The sequence below is a fragment of the Nelumbo lutea genome, chromosome 3, assembly GCF_056320005.1.
Source record: "Nelumbo lutea isolate HS-2025 chromosome 3, American lotus-T2T, whole genome shotgun sequence".
NCBI classification, from domain to species: Eukaryota; Viridiplantae; Streptophyta; class Magnoliopsida; order Proteales; family Nelumbonaceae; genus Nelumbo; species Nelumbo lutea.
The window spans coordinates 17,173,543-17,195,367 of record NC_142686.1 but is presented as its reverse complement, the minus strand read 5'-3'; the positions used below and the strand labels follow the sequence as shown (position 1 = coordinate 17,195,367).

General features: G+C 37.3%; 3 protein-coding genes across 5 annotated transcripts; all 3 read left to right on the top strand.

The window, feature by feature from the left end:
- Positions 1 to 1,100: 1,100 nt before the first annotated feature.
- Positions 1,101 to 7,693, top strand: LOC148863248 (cyclic nucleotide-gated ion channel 2-like). The gene is made up of 8 exons (XM_088979888.1): positions 1,101 to 1,472; positions 1,600 to 2,254; positions 4,437 to 4,652; positions 5,663 to 5,976; positions 6,088 to 6,199; positions 6,400 to 6,636; positions 6,807 to 6,893; positions 7,003 to 7,693. The coding sequence occupies exons 1-8, from the start codon at positions 1,435 to 1,437 to the stop codon at positions 7,483 to 7,485; spliced, it is 2,142 nt and encodes a 713-aa protein (XP_088836014.1). The 5' UTR covers positions 1,101 to 1,434; the 3' UTR covers positions 7,486 to 7,693.
- An 8,858-nt stretch (positions 7,694 to 16,551) lies between these two features.
- Positions 16,552 to 18,777, top strand: LOC148863247 (UDP-glycosyltransferase 708G1-like). The gene has a single exon (XM_088975185.1). It carries the CDS (start codon positions 17,231 to 17,233, stop codon positions 18,647 to 18,649), a length of 1,419 nt encoding a protein of 472 aa, XP_088831311.1. The 5' UTR covers positions 16,552 to 17,230; the 3' UTR covers positions 18,650 to 18,777.
- A 1,491-nt stretch (positions 18,778 to 20,268) lies between these two features.
- LOC148863246 (uncharacterized) lies at positions 20,269 to 21,825 on the top strand. 3 transcript variants are annotated; one of them, XM_088980293.1, is made up of 4 exons: positions 20,269 to 20,628; positions 20,751 to 20,840; positions 20,963 to 21,059; positions 21,245 to 21,825. In XM_088980293.1, exons 1-4 carry the CDS (start codon positions 20,397 to 20,399, stop codon positions 21,381 to 21,383), a joined length of 558 nt encoding a protein of 185 aa, XP_088836419.1. In that variant the 5' UTR covers positions 20,269 to 20,396; the 3' UTR covers positions 21,384 to 21,825. The 3 variants fall into 3 exon arrangements, with proteins under 3 accessions (XP_088836419.1, XP_088836420.1, XP_088836421.1); XM_088980294.1 differs by having other exon boundaries at positions 20,323 to 20,628; positions 21,157 to 21,825; XM_088980295.1 differs by having other exon boundaries at positions 20,323 to 20,628; positions 21,147 to 21,825.

The window sequence follows — 21,825 nt, the reverse complement described above, 5'->3', positions numbered from 1 at the left end:
CCCTAAAGTTTGGTACCTCCCTTGAACTTTTTGACCTAGTTTCAAGTAGACCCCCTATATTAGAATTCTCTACCAAGAAACACAAAAATATCCAAAATGTGCATACAATTACTATTGAGGTTAGTTTCTACAAAATATATATATATATATATATATATATATATATATATATATAGTCTTTATACACAACCAAAAAAATTAGAGAGTTAAAAGTTGTAGCTTTACCTTACCTTTGAGGGATCGACATCAAGGGTAAATTTGGAAAATATATCAAATTAAGAAAAGAGATTATAAAGGTTTAGCTAATGATTCATATGAAGATAAAATTTGAAAAATAAATATTTTGGTTAAAAGCAATTGTATCAATATTTTAGACATTTTCATGCCTCTTTTTAGAAGATTCTAGCAAAAGAGGTCTAATTGCAACTAAGGGTCTGTTCGATTCATAGTCAGAATTGGAACCGAAATCCTCCAAAATTGGAATCAAAATGATCAATTCCCATAATCTGTTTGGTTCAGACAGGAATGAGAATGATAATTAAAATCAGCAGGAATGGGATTTCATTCCCAAAGGAAAAGCAGAGAATGACCATTTGGGAGAATGCCATTCCAGCAGAAATGGGAATAGAATTCCAATTTCTTCCAACCAAACAGTTGGAATCGAAATAGCCCATTCCGATTCCGATTCCAAACCCCTATTCCCACGAACCAAATGGAGTATAAGTTTAAAGAAGTAATTACAATTATCAAAGTTGAAAAAAAAATTCAACAACCACCATAAACTTTAAGGGGAGGTTTCAGCAATTTACCCTTTAATTTATTACCTAAAATAAAAATCGAGTTTTGAGGACGTTACATTAAAGTGGGCCTCATTTAACATAAAATGTGAGTTGATATTAATGAATCTAATCAAATAAATAAATAAATAAATAAAACCTTATAATGGGTCCCAAACAAGATGCACTTATGTGGGTCTAAATGAAATAGATTCATATACTTTCCGCCGTACTCAGTACGGGATGAATTTATTACCGCACAAAGAAAATAGAAGTTTCTCAAGGCTTCAAGTGAAATTATAAAGTTTTAGTGCCCGAGGAAACGGGGACAAATGGCGAGATTTATATTATTCCACTGTAACACCTTCTTCTTCTTAGCGTTTCTTGACTTTCCATACGATCACGAGTCACGACACTTCTTCATGTGCTACATGACAGACCCATGAGCTAAACTACCTCAACCCTCAATCTACTCTCTCTCTCTCTCTCTCTCTCTCTCTCTCTCTCTCTCTCTCTTTCTCTTCCAAACCTTCTTTGATATATAGACCAACTATTTAAGATCTCGTCCTTGGCCAATAATTAGCAGCAGGCCTTTACCTCTTCTTTTTATCTCCACCTCGCCTGCGGCCTGCTCTCCCATGGTTCCACTCTTCCAAATATGCCCGCACTTCCGGAATCCCTCATCTCCCTGCGAAGGTTAACTCGGCTCCGATCAACTACTTTTGCTTTTTTTTTTTTTTTTTTCTTTTGGGTTTCCTTAAACCCAAAATATTTTATTCTGATTTCGTCATTGAATGTTTCGTTGTTTGATGATGATGAACAGATGGCCTGGAGTGTTACTTCAATTCCGGAAGAACCAATTGGGTGCAGGTGACGATGAGGAAGAGGAGAACCCCAGCTCACACTCGGTGGAGTGCTACGCCTGCACGCAAGTGGGTGCGCCTGCCTTCCACTCAACGAGCTGCGATCGAGCCCACACACCCGAGTGGGAGGCCTCTGCAGGGTCGTCGTTGATTCCGATTCAAAGCCATTCCGATGATGGGGAGTCGCCGGATCGGAAGTCGCTTCGTAAGACAGTGTCCAACAAACGGCGGACCTCGAGATGGGTGTTCGGCCGGGTGCTGGACCCTCGTAGCAAGCGGGTGCAGAGATGGAACCGTGCCATCCTGCTGGCTCGAGCCATGGCATTGGCCATCGATCCTCTGTTCTTTTATGCGCTGTCCATCGGCCGGGGTGGGGCGCCTTGTCTCTACATTGACGGAGGGCTGGCAGCCATCCTGACCGTGCTCCGAACCTTTGTGGACGCGGTGCATCTCTGCCACCTGTGGCTCCAATTCCGACTGGCGTACGTCTCCAGAGAGTCGCTCGTGATCGGCTGCGGGAAGCTCGTCTGGGACGCCCGTGCTATTGCGTCTCACTACGTGCGATCGCTCAAGGGATTCTGGTTCGACGCCTTCGTCATCCTTCCCGTGCCCCAGGTTGGTTCTAGAATCTCAACCCCTCATTAATAGTAATTATTAACTTACATTTTACATACTTTTCTGCCTTTCCATAAAAGAAAGAAAGAAAAGGATAAGGGCCCAATGCTCAAAATCCATGGACTGGTTTGACTTTGGTCCAACTGCAGTCCAAATGCCCAGCCCAGGATTAACCTTCCTAGCATTCCGCCAGACAAAAATACGAGAGAGAGAGGAGAGATCCTCTGTCCTCTGATATTGATAAGCAAGAGGAGACGAGGACACTTGCCTGCACGCTTCACGAAGCGGCTCAGAAACTCAAACACTGTTAACTGTGTTTCCACCGACATGAAGCTCCTCAATCTCCACCGTCCCTTGACTGGTGAAGACTGACGTGTTTTCATCTCTGTTGCACTGACACCTAATAGATTCTTGTGACTCCGGTCTCCATCCCAGCGAGAAGCGACGTGGAAATGCCGATGCACGGTTGGTTGGGAATTGAGGATGGTTAAATTAGGTTGTACTGCGTGATTCTTTGTGGGGCCCATTTGTCCAATCACCCATCGTTTTAATTCTCATAACGGGAACATCAAATTCAAGAGTACGCCGCATGACGTGTCCACATCCGATTTGACAACATATTACACTAGTGGTACTGTAGATAATTCGAACTTGTTCGCCTTTACGGATAAAATTAGCTTTTCTCTTTAGGGAGAAAAGGAGGCACGAGTTACACGTGGCATGGACCAAGGAAGCTTCCTTCCTGAAAGCGATGATGCCAAATGTACATTACCATCGTTTCAAAGGGCAAAAGCACGTTTCGATTTCTGGGCTGTACCCGTCAGTCCAATTGTACATTACCATCGTTTCGACTTATCTCGATGCTCCACACTTTTCCACGTTAGCCTACTACTGTCACTCACAGTAGGCAAGAGCGAGAAACATGTGGTTTATTATAGGTTGGTTTCTCAGCTCCTACGTGGAGGATTGAAATTGGATTTGGACCGCACGATATTGTCAAGTTTATGGGACCTTCCCTGTACGAAGCAATCCGGAATCCGCTGAGATGTATTATGAACATCTACTAATGATCAAGTGAGGGAGATGTGCATGGGGAGTCAAATGTGATGATAATTACTTGATAACAATTAATAAATAATAATAATTTCCCTTTTTGAGATTTAAAATTTAAAATTGTCCCCTTTATTTTTTGTCTTTTGAAGAAGAAAGAAGAATTTGTAGAAACGCTACGCATCAAAAGCATGAAGCGACAGAACTCGTTCACGTTATGTGAATGCGTTACGTGTTCACATCTCCGCCTCACAACGCCGATGTGCTGTGGGGCTTGTGGGGCAGAGATGTTTACCTACGGATGAGTCACACGTGGCTTGACGCGTATAAATTCATGATGACGTGGCAGATTAGAATAGCTTATTAGGAAAAGTTCATCGTTTGGTTGAACTGATTAATTGATAAACGTTTTTCTCAAATTAAATGATGTAGAAACCGTTTATTAAAAACATTAAAAATGATTTTTTTTTTCTGTTGGCTGGCACACGTGGCCTGTAATAGCATCTAGTGGTGCTAAATTACCTAAAAATTTTTAAAGTAGATTTTGTCCCGATTAAGGTTGTATTTGGCATTCCTTACTTTAACTCCTTTTTATATAGTTAAAAACTCAGTGTTCATTGGGCATTTTAACAGCAAAAAGGAGATTAGTCCTAACTCCTAATGCTAAATGCAACCTAAACAAAATCACATCAAATGTTTATTACTTTACTAAACAAATGCCATTGATACCAATTATCTTCGTGGAGTGGGTATATAACCCAGAAGCCCACTAGATGTGCATGGGGCCCAAATAAGTAACTAGCCATGTCTCTCATGTTTCAAGAATGGGGGTCTCAACTAAGACCAAGAGGTTACTTATTAAAGAAGAACAATGATTAGTTCCAGAGAATGAACTAGTCAGGACTCAGGACTCGGGACTCGGCTGAGTTTTGGATCGACTCACCCGAGTTTCAGAACTATGGCATGATGTATCTATCTACTGTAATAGAGGTTAGAGAATGACCACCATGAACCATCTCACATTTAATCAACAATAATATGTGATCATATACCATTTTGATTTTGTTGTTTAATTTTTATCTACTTATTGTGTCCTGATCTGATCTTGTATCTGACTCTGTAATTAATGCAGACAATTTTCTGGTTGGTATTGCCAAAACTGTTGAGGGAGGAGAGGATTAAGATGATAATGACAATCGTTATACTAGCATTCTTATTCCAGTTTATCCCAAAGATCTACCACAGCATTTACCTTATGAGGAAAATGCAGAAGGTTACTGGTTATGTCTTCGGCACCATTTGGTGGGGTTTCGGCCTTAATGTCATTGCCTACTTCATTGCTTCTCATGTAAGTATTACATTTTACTTTGTTTATATTTCTGAACCATAACTTAGTTTCTTCTCATAATAGATATCATACACTTTTTCAATATCCCTTTCAGCTAAATGCAGCCTCTTTTTTTTGCTTTTTTGATGTGTCATATAACAGTCCATAATCTATGTCAAAAATTGCCTGATCCATCAACAACCACATTGTGTTTGGATCCCTATATGAAATTTGATAAGGCTGTGTTGTATATCCAGGGCTGCATTACCAGGTGCCCAACAGATCAACAAACAACCTTAGGAGCTATAAAGAGTAGAGCAATTATGTTACTCCATATCTCTTCCATTATGTCCACCTAATTTTTCCCTTTGCATTAGTCAGAACACTTGCAATTCTTACTTAGAATTTCAGAAGCAAAAATCTAAGGGTGGATTTGGATTTTCCAAGTGAATTGTTTTTTCTTTGTTTCCAGTTCCAAAAATAAATCAAAAACATGTGATGTGGGTTGAAAACAGAAATGGAAAACATGTCCTTGGTTGTATATGTGCTTTTTGATTTCAAAAGTTGGAAGGAAGGGTGAAAATTTGTTCTAATTTTAGAAAACATAACTTTGATGGTTTCAAAAGCATAACTTCTTTTATTAGAGACAAAATCCTCTTATTTTCACTTCTCAAAACAAAAACAAGGTTAGAGAACATGTTTTTGTTTTTCTCTAACATGGTAATTTTGAAAACAACATTTAATTTCTCAGGAACAAATAGGGATGAGTATTTGGTTTATTCAAAAACTTTTGATTAAAATGTAATTTCAATACAATAAAAATATAATATACTAGAGTTCAATTAATTGTTTTTATGGTTAAGCTGAAATTTTAATTTTGAAAACCGAAACCAAAAGGTACAAAACTAAAATTTTCTGTTCCGTTTTCCCATTTAAACCAAATAATTAATGCTCACCCCTAAGGCTAGGTGCAAGCAAAAAATTAAAAAAGTTGTATCCAACAGAGGTGCCTTAATTAATGTTGTTGGCAGGTTACAGGGGGTTGCTGGTACATCCTTGCCATCCAACGTGTAGCGTCATGCCTTAAACAACATTGCCGTAGAGATACAACGTGCAACCTGTCTTTGGCTTGCGCCAAGGAAGTCTGCTACCGGCTTCCATTAGCATCAACACTCACGAAGAGCTCTTGCCATGGCGATTCAGCAATTGCTAGTTTACCAGTGTGCTTAGATAGTGATGGACCATTCCCTTATGGGATCTATGAATGGGCACTCCCTGTTGTTTCTAGCAATTCTGTTGCAGTCAAGATCCTCTACCCCATATACTGGGGCTTAATAACCCTCAGGTACGTAGAATGCTAAAACAAAGGAAAGAAAATGCTATCCTATATATAAATTAATATTTATACGCTTCTAACACCAAATACTACTTAAACTTTCCCCTTCTTCAATTGCAGTACTATGGGTAATATACTTGAACCTACCAGTGAGTGTCTAGAAGTGATATTCAGTATAATTACTGTGCTAAGTGGCTTGATGCTCTTCACTCTATTGATTGGGAATATTCAGGTAATCAATCAGCTGTGATGAAATTTCGTTGATATTAATATTTTTTTTTTCTTTATTTTAATTAGTTGATTGAAGCTCTCTCTCTCTCTCTCTCTCTCCATTGGAATCAACACTTTTAATTCCCCTTCCCCACCACGTTTTGATCGATCATCTTCTATGCCAAATTGCTAGCTAACTGCAATGGGCGAATGTTGGTATAGGTATTTTTGCATGCAGTCATGGCAAGGAAGCGGAAAATGCAGCTGAGGTGTCGAGATATGGAATGGTGGATGAAGAGGCGACAGTTGCCTTCGCGTCTGAGACAAAGGGTTCGCCATTTCGAACGACAGAGGTGGGCAGCTATGGGAGGAGAAGACGAGATGGAAGTGATCAAAGACTTACCAGAAGGACTCAGGCGGGACATTAAACGTCATCTTTGCTTGGATCTCATCAAGCAGGTAAGGCATGCAGATAAACAGAGTCTCTCAAGCCCATTCCCATTCATGCATCACCATTTCTCTAAGCTTATTTTCTAATTGGGTTACTGATGATCAATTGCAGGATATATTGTCAAACTAAATTAATTAACATTAACCCAATTGAATATTTATTGTACACATGCATGCAGGTGCCTTTGTTCCACAATTTGGATGATCTTATCCTGGACAACATCTGTGACAGAGTTAGACCCCTTTTCTACTCTAAAGATGAGAAGGTACGTAAGTAAAACATGAAGAGGCTAGGCCTAGAACTAGATAATACTGAATACATACAGTTCATAGTTCATTCTCATCACATTTACATTTATATTTATGTTGCTGCAGATAATCAGAGAAGGAGACCCAGTACAAAGAATGGTATTCATCGTGCGTGGGCATATAAAGAGTAGCCAAGGCCTCAGCAAAGGCATGGTAGCAACATGCATGCTGGGCCCTGGGAATTTTCTAGGGGATGAGCTACTTTCATGGTGTCTCCGTCGCCCATTTATCGGCCGCCTCCCCGCCTCATCGGCCACCTTCGTCTGTGTAGAGGCAACAGAAGCGTTTGGTCTAGACGCCCATCACCTCCGATATATTACCGATCATTTCCGTTACAAATTTGCTAATGACAAGCTTAAAAGGACGACAAGGTATTATTCATCAAATTGGCGGACATGGGCTGCCGTGAACATACAGCTTGCTTGGCGTCGATACATGGTGAGGACTAGAAGATTGGTGGTTCAGCCACAAGAAAATGGCGATGATCGACGCCTTCGACAATATGCTGCAATTTTCATGGCTCTCAGACCACATGACCATCTCGAATAAAGCAATAATAATCTTGGTGTTCCGCCCGCAACCCCTCCACCCAATTCCACTGCTGGAGACCCAACTATATATGGAGCTTCATTGAAAATTAATGCAACTTGAGAATTGGAATATATATAATAAGATGCTTTTCAAGGAAATCAAAGTAACCCGATGTTATTGGTTTCATGGATAAATTCAAATACTACTATATACATTTTATCCACAATCTTCACATGCAACCAAGTGCAAATAAATTATCTTTTATCACAGGGGGAATTAACAATGCTGGAGCAACCATGGTCCATATTTGTATTTTAGGACTTTGATCCACAATTACGCTTACAAACAAGAATATAACTATTAGTGTAAGGGAACAAGCATGTGCAAATGGAAATAAAAGGTTAAATAAGATAAAAAAGAAGATATCTATATTTTGAATGTTTTATTATACTTCTTTGTCCTAATTCAACGATTATATTAAAACATTTGGACAACTACCATTTGCAAGCATTGAAACTATTATGATGAGTCTATTATTATATTAAAATATTCTGATTTAGATTTGGTGGCTAGTCTATTATTATATTAACACACCTTCACCTTATTACTATCACCATCATCATTCAAAATTGCCCACATTCACTAGTGAATCCACCAAAAACAAATTGCTCCTCAAGGACACAAGAATATTGGCATAAGGCGAAAAGTTAAGGGATAATAGTACATAAGGGCAACTTTTGGGCCCTAATATCAATAAAAGTAATATATTTAAAAAAAAATCAAAATTAGGTTAACTTTTTAAAAATAATATCAATTAAGGGTAAAATCACTGTTCATCTTCTTTTTCTTGCAATCTATTCAACAGTGTCGTCGCCGGCTGTCGGCTGCCGCCGCCTCTGCCTCCGCCCACCTCCGGCAACGTTGTTGGAGCGGCGACGAGCGGTGGTGGTCGGCGACCGGGACGACGGCGAGCAGTGGCGGCCGGCGGCGACATTGTTGAACAGATTGCAAGAAGAAGAAGATGAATAGTGAGTTTACCCATAATTGATATTATTTTTAAAAAGTTAACCTAATTTTGATTTTTTTAAATATATTACTTTTATTGATATTAGGGCCCAAAAGTTGCCCTTATATGCTAATATCCCAAAAATTAATAATTGAATGGCAACTGAACTTGATGTGCACCCCTCCTTTGTCCTCACGTCTAGGTCTTCCATACTTTGCACCATATAATACTAAAAAAATCAAGGACAGGTAATCATCATTGTATGAAGGCCCAATTTAGGCCCATATTAATGATTTAACAATCTGCTAAATATAAACAACTCTAGTTAAAGTTAATTTTGTTAATTAAAAAGTTAATTTTTCTTTTGCTTTTCAAAGCTCATCAGAGTTCAGACTTACCCTAACTGGCCCACTAAGGCCAATGTAAGCCCATCAGTGCACTGGGTTGAGCTCACAGGAAGGAACACCACCGGCATCTATCTATCTATCTATCTATCAAGAAATTTTCTCCTTTTTTTGAATTTCTTATTTTTTTATTCCATGTCATTTTCAAGACAACCAATGAGATGCATTTTCCCAAAAACCTAAATAATCTATTCTCCTAAAATTTCTCCTAAACTACCTCCTTCTCCATCCCCTACTTTCTCTAAAATTATCTCTAATTCCTATTGATCTCCAAAGTTATCTCTAATTTAGTAGAGAGTTTCTCTCCTAAATTATTTCTAATTCCCATTTATCCTCTCCTGTACTTTTTATCTACATCTATCTAAAGAAAGTTTAGATTAAAAATTTTAAAAATTATTGAAATATTCTAACAAAATTATATAATAACTTTAAATATTTATTAAAAACACAAAAAATAATTTTATATTTTTACAAAATATATCACAAAATTATGTACTAACAATTTACATTATGTTTTTCTCTAGATTATCAATTTAATTTTTTTTCAAATGTTTAATAATAGTAATAGCTTTAAATAAATAAAATTCAAATAACAAAAAACTTTAAATATTTTATAGATTATTTAAATAACTAAATATTTATCATAACTAGATTTTAAATAGTTAAAATAACTAAATTATGTAATAAATTTAAAAAAAATCTTCAAAGTAGAAAAATAATTATAACATAATATTGAAATTAATAATAATTTAATATATTATTAAATGAATAATGAAATTATGTAATAATAGTATAAATTATGATTTTATGGATAATTCAATTCAATTAATAATTCATATTTTTTAATTTAAATATTTTACATATTATTTAAGTATTTAAATAACAAAATATTTTAAATAAAAAAGATTTAACACAACTAGATTTTAAATAGTTAAAATAAAGAAATTAAGTAATAAATTTAAAAATTCTAAAAGGTAGAAAATAATTATAACATAACATTTAAATTAATAATAATTTAATATTTTTACATAATATTATAAATAACTAATTTCACTTATATCAAGTAATAATTCAAGAAAGTAACTTTCAAAAAAAAGTTAATATTTATTAATAATAATTTTAAACTCTTAATCTGTATTTATTATATAATTATATATACTAAACTTAATACTTATTGTATTTCAGTAATTATTTATTGTTTTTGTGATAGATGTAATTTCAATGATTATGTATAATTTTATTTTGTTTTGTTATTTAAAAGAAAACTTTCAATCATTATTGGAGATTAAACTACTATTATTGAATTTTTAAATTTAATTTATTGTATTTGTTGTATTTTTGTTATAACTTATTGTTTAATTAATATTTATTAGAGATTAAACTATTATTTGAGATTATACTATTTATTGACTAAGTTAATATATTTTTAGTACTTATTGTATTTTTTTCATTATCAATATATTTTCAATAATTGTGTATTTTTGCTATAAATTTTCAATAATTATTGGAGATTAAACTATTGTTATTTATCAGAGATGAAACTACTAATTTAGTTGAAATTATGAGTGTTCATGGGTTGGTTCGGTTTGGTCATAGGCTATTTGGCCAACCAAATTGACTTGGTCAGGTTGGGGAGTTGGTCAGTTGAAACTGACTGGCCTTTTGTGAAAATCGATCCACTCAAGTTGTATTGGTTTGGGTTGATTTTTTGGTTTGGTCAATCGGTTCAAAAGATTTAAACTTAAAAGATTAATTTAATTAATATAATTATAGTGCAATTATTAAAAAATAAATCTAAAAATTAGATTTATGATATAAAACATTTTAGACTAAGAAATATGGGAAATTTTCCACTTTTTCATATTAAAAATTATATTTAAAATATAAAATATTAATATATATCCATGGTTAGGTCATTCAATTTTGTTGGTTTACAAAGGGCCAAAGTGAAACTGATCTAACTTGGTTGAATTGGGAAATTTTTGAACTAAAGTCGACCTAAAATACTAGAAAACCTACCAACTCGGGTTGAGTTGATCAGGTTGGTTGGTTTCATCAATTTTATGAATAAACCTAATTGAAATTAATTATTGTTATTTTTGTGTTATAAAAAATTATTAAAAATAGTATATAAAATATGAATAATTATTAATTATTTAAAAAGTTGAAAATATAAAACAATTGTATACTCTTATGAGTTCATATTTGTGCCCCACAATGTCCCACATCACATCCTCGTCGTTTATTGGGAACATCTCTCGATGATGACATCATTGGTTCTGGTACTATCATTGGGAGATGTTCTCAATACACTGTGGAGATGTGCTGTGGGACGTTGTGGGGCGCAGATGTGAACTCTACTCTTATGTGTTTCTATTAGGGTCATTTAGTAGAACACACCTTATAGTTTTACATATTTACATAAACCTACTTTATAGTTTTCATTTTACTAAAACATCTCATATATTTTATAACTTATTTACTTAATCAACCTTTCATTAAGAAGTGTTTGTTTTGCCGTTAGGCCTATGATTTTTTTATTCCAGAAATACCCTTAACACTTTTTTGTACATAAAACAAAATTGACCAAATATGGCCAATAGAGTGGTTGCCCATTTCTTATTAAGGGCAAAAGTGGTATTTTAATTTTATTTTATTTTTATTAAATTTATTTAAATGGGCATTAGGGTCAATGCTGTCATTTTCCATTGTCATCTAATGGAAGATTGATTAAATCCATTGCAAATTATAAATGGTGCTTTACTAAAATGCTAACTATAGGATAGATTTTAGTAAATCCATGAAATTGTAAGGGTATTTTAATAAATGACTCTTTCTAATACTTAGTTTTCACTTAATAAATCCCATGCATCGCATGGGTCCCCGCTAGTATATATTAAAACAAAGCGGTTAAGAATTTTTTTGTGTTTTTTGAATATTTTGTTTTTTTTATTCCATATCATTTTTGAAACAACCAATGAGATGCACTTTCCCAATCATCTAAATAATCTAGTCTCCTAAAATTTATCCTAAACTACCTCCCCCACTTTCTCCATAATTATCTCTAATTCCTATTTATCTATTAAATTATCTCTAATTCCTATTTATCTCCACAATTATCTCTAATTTAGTATCCTAAATTATCTCTAACAAAATTAAGAATCATTTAAATATTCTAACAAAATTATATAATAACTTTAAAATATTTATTAAAAACACAAAATATATCACAAAATTATGTACTAACCCTTCCTTGCCTAAGGAAGGGTTTTGCTGGTTTCTTACTCTACCTAACTATCAATTTTATACCTCTACCTTATAGAGCGGAGGGATCCCTTAGGCTATGTTTGGTTTGAAGGAAAAGATAGGGAAAGGAAGGGAAAGATAGAGAAACCTATACAAGGTTTCCTTACCTATGCCTTCTTTGCATTTTCCTTCAAATCAAACATAGCCTTGGAGATTTAAGATGAGAAGAAGATGGATTTAGTGTGGGGAGGAGAGAGGTTACAAACATCAACTATTTGGAGATAAACCAAACGAGAGAGAGAGAGATGATAGAGAGATGATACAGAGAGAGATTTACCACTCTTAGGTCTTGGCTTCTCTCTTTCCTGTACATGTGATATGATTACTTCTAACTGTCAATTATCAAAACTACCAACTGTTTTATCCTGGGATTTCCTTTCTCTGAATCATCTGTTACCATGGAATGAAACGATGCAGATCCTAGGCTGTCTTTTCTTTGAATCACAAGCAAGATGGATAGCTCAACTCCTTTCTGGGAAAAGAACACTGCCATCTTGGGATGAAATGATGCAGTCCATTAGTAAATTTTATCATTCCTTGGAGGCCAAAGGCATACCGAAGTCACGACATTGGAGACTTTGAGGTATCAAATCTCTATCCACTTTCCTATATCTTTTACTTCATTACTGATCTTCTTTTTTTCTTCTTCCTCTTCTTAGCCCAGTGTCTGCACTGAGTCATTTTTAAGGGAATTAATCTGGGTTAAAATGTTGGTCATGATCCGAGTCAAACTGAGTTTGGAAAGTGGAATTGTGTTTGCCTGAGTACGGGGAGGATGAATTTGGTATCAAACAGTTGCATTCAACTGTAGAAACTCAGAAGAAACAAATAAATAAATAAACCACATAAACAGTTCTTTTGGTTTCTCTATGCATATCTGTGTTTCATACATGATACTGAATGTTAGACATTGAAATCTCGTACTTTTGATGTAAGAACATCTCTAATATTTAGAATTTCCCTAACCATTTTCCTTGTGTTTCTTGCAGTACAGCGATTAGTATGGAGATAACTGTGACTTCCCACATACAGAAGAGTGGAGGAAACAGATCTGCATATCAACTGTAATAGATCTTTTTGTCAATTATGAGACCTTCCGTGACACATGGAACGATGAAGAATTGCTTAAAGCCGCTTATCAGAGTCCACATTTTACCCAATTTGGACCTCAGGATGCTTTTAACATATAAAGCTCCCATCTATTCAATACTACTGGAAACTGAGACTATCCCTAAAAGTACAGGGTATTAATCTCGAATTTTTCTTCTTATTATTATTGCTTCGTGAGACTACACAACGGGGGAATAGTGCATCCCCATCCCCTTAACCCCCAACACTAGTGGCATGGGGATTTGATCCCAGGTCTCTCCTACAATAAGTCAGAAACCCTACCAACTGAGTCACCATCAGTTGGTATCAGGCATCCATACATGATTGAAGTGATTCATCATCAAATTTTTTTCATGGTCATAAATATCACTAGTTGATAAATGATATACAGCCATTCCATGTGCATGATCAAGATTTTATATCGAATTGGAATTCTGAGGTGTCAAAGATTAACTCTGAGCCATAACGTGAGAGAGACTTAAAGGTAAGTAGATTTAACCACTTTCAAGTTAGAAATGGTAAATGAAAGCACAGTCATCTAATCACACATTAGAAACATCTCCCCATGAATTTAACATACATGTAAGAGAGATATATTCCCAATATGCATATGCACCTGGATGCTGTGCTCCCAGAGCTTTAGCTTACGGGAGATCCTAGCTGACCTATAAGCCCCAACCCTTCCAACAGCTGGATTTGATCCCAAGTCTCTGCTAGGACTGTTACAGCTAGAGAACTTATCAACTGAGCCATTGGCATCATCAAATATAAATTTTCATTGGTTAATAGCTAGAATTTTTTATTTAGGGGGCGAAAGCCAATAAACATGGATTAGGGTGGGGGCAAAAGTTAATAAACATGGGTGGGAACCAAAATATAAGCGGAATATAAATGGCGATTATGGGAACTTTTAAGATATAGGGGGGACATGGCCCCCCTCCACCACTAGTTATATACAAGGTATTCTTTTACATTTCACACCATTGAAGACCACTGTGATATATATCACTAGTAGGTTTACCTTTGCAGCAATTTCTATAAAATGCACTATAGGTTTTGCATTTTGTATACTCAAAAGCAAAGTTTTTAAAACCGACCTAGATATTGAACCGGTTAGGGGTTCGGTTCCTGGGTCGAATGGTCTGATCGTTCGAACTGAACAGTCAACCTGTTCTGACAAAAAAATAAAAAACAATCAAACCATTGAACGGTTCAATCGCCCGGATCAGCAGTTTGCTGACCAAATCAACGTTTTTTGCAAATATTTGGTCTTGGGGAAAAACGGAACTAATCACCTGACCGGTTCCCAGTTTTTCCAATCCGACCGTCCGATCTGGTCTGATTTTGAAAACCATGCTCAAAAGAAAGGTCAAAATTGTTATTTTATGGCATGTATGCCAGCCTCTCTCTGTATAATACATGTTGTGCAACTTGGCAGGTTGGACTGGCTTTAATGCTAACTAAACTGAACCCAACAAGTAGAAGGGTCAGCCTGAGCTTAATTAACAGCATTGAACTGCCCGACCTTAAGCAGGATGGGTGGTCCAACAGAAGTCAGGTTGTACAAGGCATTCCCATTACTTCTATGTAAATATACATAATGAACATGGAACCCATAAGTATATCTTTCACAAAGGGTACTTTTGGTTCATGGGAATAGAGATCTAATACTAAATTCCAACCATTTGGATGGTTGGAATCAGCACCCAATTCTTATTTCTAGCAGAATGGCATTCTCCCATTTGAGGGAATGGTCATTCCCTCTCCCTCCCTTGAAACGAAAAATGCATTTTAATTGCAGTCTGATCCAAACAAGTGGGAGAATAGACCATTCTGATTTCTGTCCCAAGCGACTTTGATTCTAATTCTAATTCTGATTCCAACTACGAACCAAACGGATCCAAAATTAATAGAAGTGTACAACGAATGCATGGCAAACAAGTGCAGCAAACTAGATTCATAATTCAATCTGTGGTTGCCTCCCGTAATTAAAGCAAGAGCAAGAAACAGTGGAAAGTTGGGATTCACTAAGATCACATTAGCAGGATGTTGGCTGCAGGCGATAAGGGTTTTTCCAAGGTCTAGGTGAGGGAGATTCAAAAATATAGGTAGTGAATGTTTGTGAAGTTTAGTTATGGACTATCAACCACCAGAGAGATGTTAAAACTTGATTGAATTTTACGTACGTAAAATCATCAATGCGGTCGTCTGGAAAATTTGAATACTCTTCTTTGCTTACGTATCATCCTCTCTTTCATTATATAATGTCAAAAATACTCATACCTTCTTGTGCAATTTTCAGATTATTTTGTAGAGTGAAATCATCATCAAAGAATACAGTTGCCGAAAAATTTGAATGTATTATTTACTATCCATGTGAGAACGTCATTGTAGGGAGATGTTTGGTTAATTGAGAATGATATCAGAAGTATATAATAAGGGTATTTTTGCCATTATATAATGTTTAACTGACAGAATACTAGTAGGTGGACCCAAGTGTCTACTTTTAAGAGTTCAGGGTACTCAAGTGTTGCAATTGAAAGGTTAGGGTATCTATCTGTAATTTTCCCTATGTTTATTAGCTTACATGGAATCTTGTATATTATTTTCATCCTAATTAATAGAAAAATGAAGAACATTTGTTAATTTTTAAATGGTAAATTTCTTAAACCACCCAATCTACCCTTATGGTTCAGTTAATTGATTAATTATACATTTACTATTTACATATTACTTTAGAGTATCCCTAAATTTTTTGACAATTGACTAGCTCTATCCCTATCATTAACATCCGTTAATGTTCCATCAAAATCTATGCACATGTGACATAATTTTATTGAAACACAATATTATCCTCCATCCTTCTTACGTAAGACGATTGGTTGATTTTTACAAGCAAAAGTGAACAACAATGGATGCTTTAATATAGGTTGAATGCATTTGAGAAATTTTAGGGAACCTAAGTGGTTGGACAATACCACTCTCCCCTGAGATAATTTGGGGGTTCTGCCTGACACGGCTCGCAGACCATCATGCCTAGCCGTGTCTGACCGGTTCAAATTTGTACTGAGCCGCGGGCGACACAGCTCGATTTACACCTCCATCGATCCTCTCTAATTGATGTCCAAGATATTTGTAATTTGCTACTACTCGGAGCCCAAAAGGAAACCATCGCTGAACAGCCTGGAGGAGGCTAACCTAGAGCTTCTAGGGTATATAAATAAATTTGGTATCCCGCAAAATGAACGGAATTGATTGGCTGGTGTCGCGGACGATGCCCTCTTGACAGTGTCTCTATTGCCACCATCCACCAGGAGACGTTTAAGGGCCGCCGGTATTATCTTTTATCCAATATCGGAGGCAATCAGTGAGTGCTCGGAGCAGAGTTGTCCCTTCTTATGATCAGAATCAGCTTCATGCTGTAGTTTCTGAGGTGTATTGCATGGAGGATGGAGAGATCAAGTATTCCACGATCTAGAACTGGTACGCTGTGGTAAGGGGAGGGTGGGAGTCAATAGAGGAGCCCCGTGAGGTCTTCGGAATACCAATCGGAATGGAATAATGCATGGGAGAGGGACCGTAAGAGACAGAGACAGAGAGGCGATCTTTCTGAAACTTTTCATTAATTGGATTTTATTTTGAAAATTTAAAGAATTAATAGAGGGTAAATTTAAGATTTTGTTTTTTCAGTAACACCTAATAACGATGTCAATTAATAATATAGATACTGTAAACAGTAAGGATCATTTATCTAAACTATAAGTGTAGTTTAAGAAATCTACCTCTTTTTTAAAAAATTAATTAGTGCTGTACTCTGTAACACCTACCACTTCCAGTGTTCTATGTAAAGAAAAAAGAATGCAGTCTGCAACCTACTCCTCCCGTCTCCCTTTTTCCTCTTCAACTTCAACCCCCCTCTAAACTCCAAAGAGCTGTGATGAAAATGTCATCTTCCAGCGATCTCCAGATACTGCCTCCTCATGTGGCCCTCCTCCCAAGCTCTGGGATGGGTCACCTGGTACCTTTCGTCCGCCTTGCCGCTGCCCTTGCCCGCCGCAACTGCCGAGTCACCTTCATCACCACCAACCCAACTGTGTCTCTCTCCGAATCACGACTTATTTCTCGTCTGCTCTCCGCCTTTCCTCACGTCACTCCCCTAGAGTTTCATCTCCTCCCCTTGGATCATTCAACCGCCAACTCCAAGGACCCTTTCTTCCTCCAATTCGAAGCCATTCGCCGCTCTGCTCACCTCCTCTCTCCCCTCCTCTCTTCCTGTTCTGATCCGCCTCTCTCTGCTCTTATCACAGACGTAAGCTTAGCCTCTGCATTCATCTCCATCACGGACGAGCTTCGTCTCCCTAACTACATTCTCTTCACATCATCTGCCTGGATGCTATCACTCTGCCTCTACTTCCCCACCTTTGTCGTCAACATTAGTACTAATCTCAGTGGCGGATCCGCTACGGCTAGTGATGACATTGAAATTCCCAGGGTTCCACCCGTACCCAAGTCATGGCTTCCACCACTGCTTCTGGATCTGAGTAATCTCTTCACGACCCAATTCATGGCCAACGGCCAAGAACTCATAAAATCAAACGGAATTTTGATCAATACATTCGGCAATGCAGAGCAGGCGACAGTGGCAGCGCTTAACGAAGGTAAAGTGGTGAATGGGTTACCCCCAGTGACCAAGGTCGGCCCTTTGGTACCATGCGAGTTCGAGAAGGGTTCATCGGTGGAATGGCTTGATGGACAACCAGCTGGGTCAGTGCTGTATGTTAGCTTCGGGAGTAGGACGGCCATGTCGAGAGAACAAATTAGAGAGCTGGGCGATGGGCTAGTGAGGAGCGGGTGCAAGTTTCTGTGGGTGGTGAAGGACAAGAAAGTAGACAGGGAGGATGAGGAGGAGTTGGGTGGGATTGTGGGTCAGGAGCTCATGGAAAGGATGAAGGATAAGGGGTTGGTAGTGAAGAATTGGGTTGACCAATGGGTGGTACTAGCTCACCCGGCTGTCGGTGGGTTCCTGAGTCACTGTGGGTGGAACTCGGTGACTGAGGCTGCATGGAACGGTGTGCCGGTTTTGGCATGGCCACAACATGGGGATCAGAGCATTAATGCCCAAGTGATGGAGAAGAGTGGATTAGGAATGTGGGTTAAGAGCTGGGGTTGGGGAAGGACAGAGGTGGTGAAGGGGGAAGAGATTGGGCAGAAGATTGGGGAGATGATGGGGAATGACCATCTGAAAGCCCAAGCGGCGAATATTAGAGAGGAATCTAGGAGGGCTGTTGAAGTTGGTGGAGGTTCTTACAAGGAGTTGGAGGGAATAATTGAGAAGTGGAAGATTAGCAGAATCTAATGATTTTCTGTTGCTTGTGTTATTTAAGTACCGTGTAATGAACCCAGTAGTTGTTTGTTTTATCGTTCTTTGTTTTTCACTTTCCTGTTGAATTTGGTTCAGCATATTATGATTTAGTGGTTTCTCTCTGTCCTGCTTCTTCTCCTTCTGTGATATTCAGACTCAGTGTGGAAGGATTACAAATACAAATATATAGAAAAGGAACTTCAATAGGTAACCTAGCCTCCTAGTTTCTTTTCAGCTCTTAAGTCTTATCTACCGGTTACAAACTCCCATATCCTCCACTTACCAATTCCAGCATATCCCCCGCAAGTAATCTGAACTAGAGCTTCAACAACCATTCAAATCGTCGTTAAACTCAAAACGCTTACCGGAAGAATACAAGAAGCAGCAGCAACATAAGCTAATAAGGTTCCACTTAAACCCAAAATAACATGATCCAGTTTCCTGCCCCAGATATCGAGTCAAACCTGTCGGAATCCTATGCCTAGTGTAGAAAAATATATATCTTGAAAACAACCAAATCACCAAACAAGAAGGTAAAATACATTTGAAATTTTATTAGGTTTCCAACATTTCTCATGCCAGAAATCTAGCCATTTTACCACGAGGTACGAGAAACCGAAACACTTCGACAAATAATCTGATATTTCGAGGAACCAATCTACGTGACGAGAGGGAGAGAAGCATTGATGTCTGCATCTACATTATTCGTGTATCGTGAGGTTGGAAAAGATGAATAGTGTTTTTTTCCCAATTGTATTACAAGGGTAGTATGGGGATTAAAAAATATTGTAATGGTGAATTTCAATGGAAAACTAACAGAAAGGCGGTTATAGTACAGGGGGGTCTTTGTCACAGATTACATAGTATAGGGGGGTCTTTGTAATTTACCCAATTTTTTATAAACAAATGTTTTCATTTTGACTTTTGAGTCTTTAGATTAGCAATAAAATTTTTATTGCTTTTTCTTTAAATTAAAAAATAAAAAATAAAAAATGAACTTTCAGATTTGAAGTACCTTGATCAATTCATCAGATGCTTATACTAAGAAGCCACTAATTCTTATTAAATGGCCTTACTAATACCAAAAAAAGACCTTACTTACCTGCTTTGTTGTTAGGAGTGTCAATTGGACTGGATTTGGTCCAATCCGATCTAGTCCAATGTGAATTCATTATAAATGAACCAAATCCAATTCAATCCAATAACTATTTTGGACCAATCCAATTCAATGTCTGAACCGTCTAATCTGTTCAAATTTATTTTAGTTTAAATTGGTTTCAACTCAAACCCGATCCATTTACACCTATATTATCAATGGACTATATATTAACCTAATCTAACCCAATCCAAAATAAATTTATTACGGAGAGACCAAGTTCAATCCAATCTAATAAATATTTTCAACCGCATTGATCCAATCCAATATATATTATTGGTCCGCCCAAATTGATTTTAGACTGGACGGGTCCATTGACACCCTTGTTGTAGTTGTTGGCTTGGGTCTCATGACATCCACTCGATAGTCAACATGGGTTCCAATAACCCTGAAAAACTGGATTGGTGCAATTGGATTGGAATCTTTTATCTGTCTAATCAGTCCAACGTTGAGAAATACGTTTGTGGGATCCGCCTCCGCTAAACCGCTTGATATCCCCGACTCTGGAGTCTGGATATACCCCGCCCCCTCTTATCTTGAGCCTTTTGGGGAGAAAGAGGAGCCTACCATCATCAAGCATCAACCATGGTTTCTTCGTCATATATGCAACTCTCTCACACCTCCTTCCACATTCCACCTGAAAACCTTAGAACACCTCGAAATCAAATTGGGTTTAGTGCAACTTCAAGACCCATTTGGGTTCGTCGTACCTGTAATCCCATTTCTTCCTCCTCTTCTTCTTCATCCTCATATCATATTCTCCGGAAATCCGTTCCTTTGGCAGCTGCAGTCGCACTTCTCTTCTGGTCAAATCCAGGTACACCCCATCCGTTTCTAACTTCTTTGGGTTTTCTTTGGCGTTTGTTAGTGGTGGAAGTAAAGGAATGCGACTGTGTATTTTTTAATTTGTATACAACCATGCTTTTACTGGTATTGCAGTCAGCGCTGGAATTCTGTCGGGCTTCTCAGGGATAGAATCGGTCCCCGGTCCTCAGCTACCACAAATCGATTTCCTAAACCGGTTTAATGGTTTTTTTTTTCATCTCTCCCGAGTCCCAATTACCAATTGTATTTCTTATTCTTACCATGCTGAAATGAATTCTATAATGATTTGTAATTTCAAGGGAAGATGCTTTGATTATTTTATGCAGAGGAAAACCAGAAGAAGTATGCAGAACTGGATGAAAGATTCAAATCATCTCCAATCCTCAAGAAGCTGCTGGAGCAGTCCAAATTGAACAAAGAGAAGTAATGTTTCTATTGTTGATATCCCTATCTCTGCCACTTAGTAATCAATCAATGCGGGTTTATTTATTTGTATTGACCCGCCAATAGCTGGACACAGTGCATATGATGGGTCGTCCACAAACCACAACTAACATGCACTAGAGTACAGTGAGTGACCATCTGAATGTTGTGGGGAAATTTCTCAGGAATCGCCGAGAGATTGAAGACAAGTACTGCTTAAGAGGGGCGGAGTGGGGTGTAGGAGTATGTTCCACAGAGGGTATGACAGCAGCGGAGAAAGAGAACTTCATTACAATGTTGAAACATAGAGCTGAACCAAAATGAACCCAATTTGTTGCTTGTTGATAATTTTAGTGGTTTGTCAAGGTGGCGGCAAGTCTGCGAAGCGATTCAACTTGGGAAACACGTCTAAAGAACTTCTTTTTAGGCTTAGCATATCTCCTTTCCTAGTTATATCATATGAATGAGGGAGGGGTTCAACATACATTCCCTACCAATCATATTCCAACTCCCAAGTTTGAAACCAATGAAAATTAACAGAAGGAAGGTTTGGATTGTTTTCAGGTTCAGCCAAATCTGGTGCCCAGAGTGCATTTTGCTAATATTTATGTTTTTCTGATTGTTATCAGTTCCTGCTTTTTTTTTTTTTTTTCATTACCTCTATTGTTGAATTTGAAGAATGGAGGAAAATGAGAATGTATGCAATTGAATATGTATTGTCTCTTTGTCATCTTATGGTCTAATTTACAGATTGTTCACTCCTTCA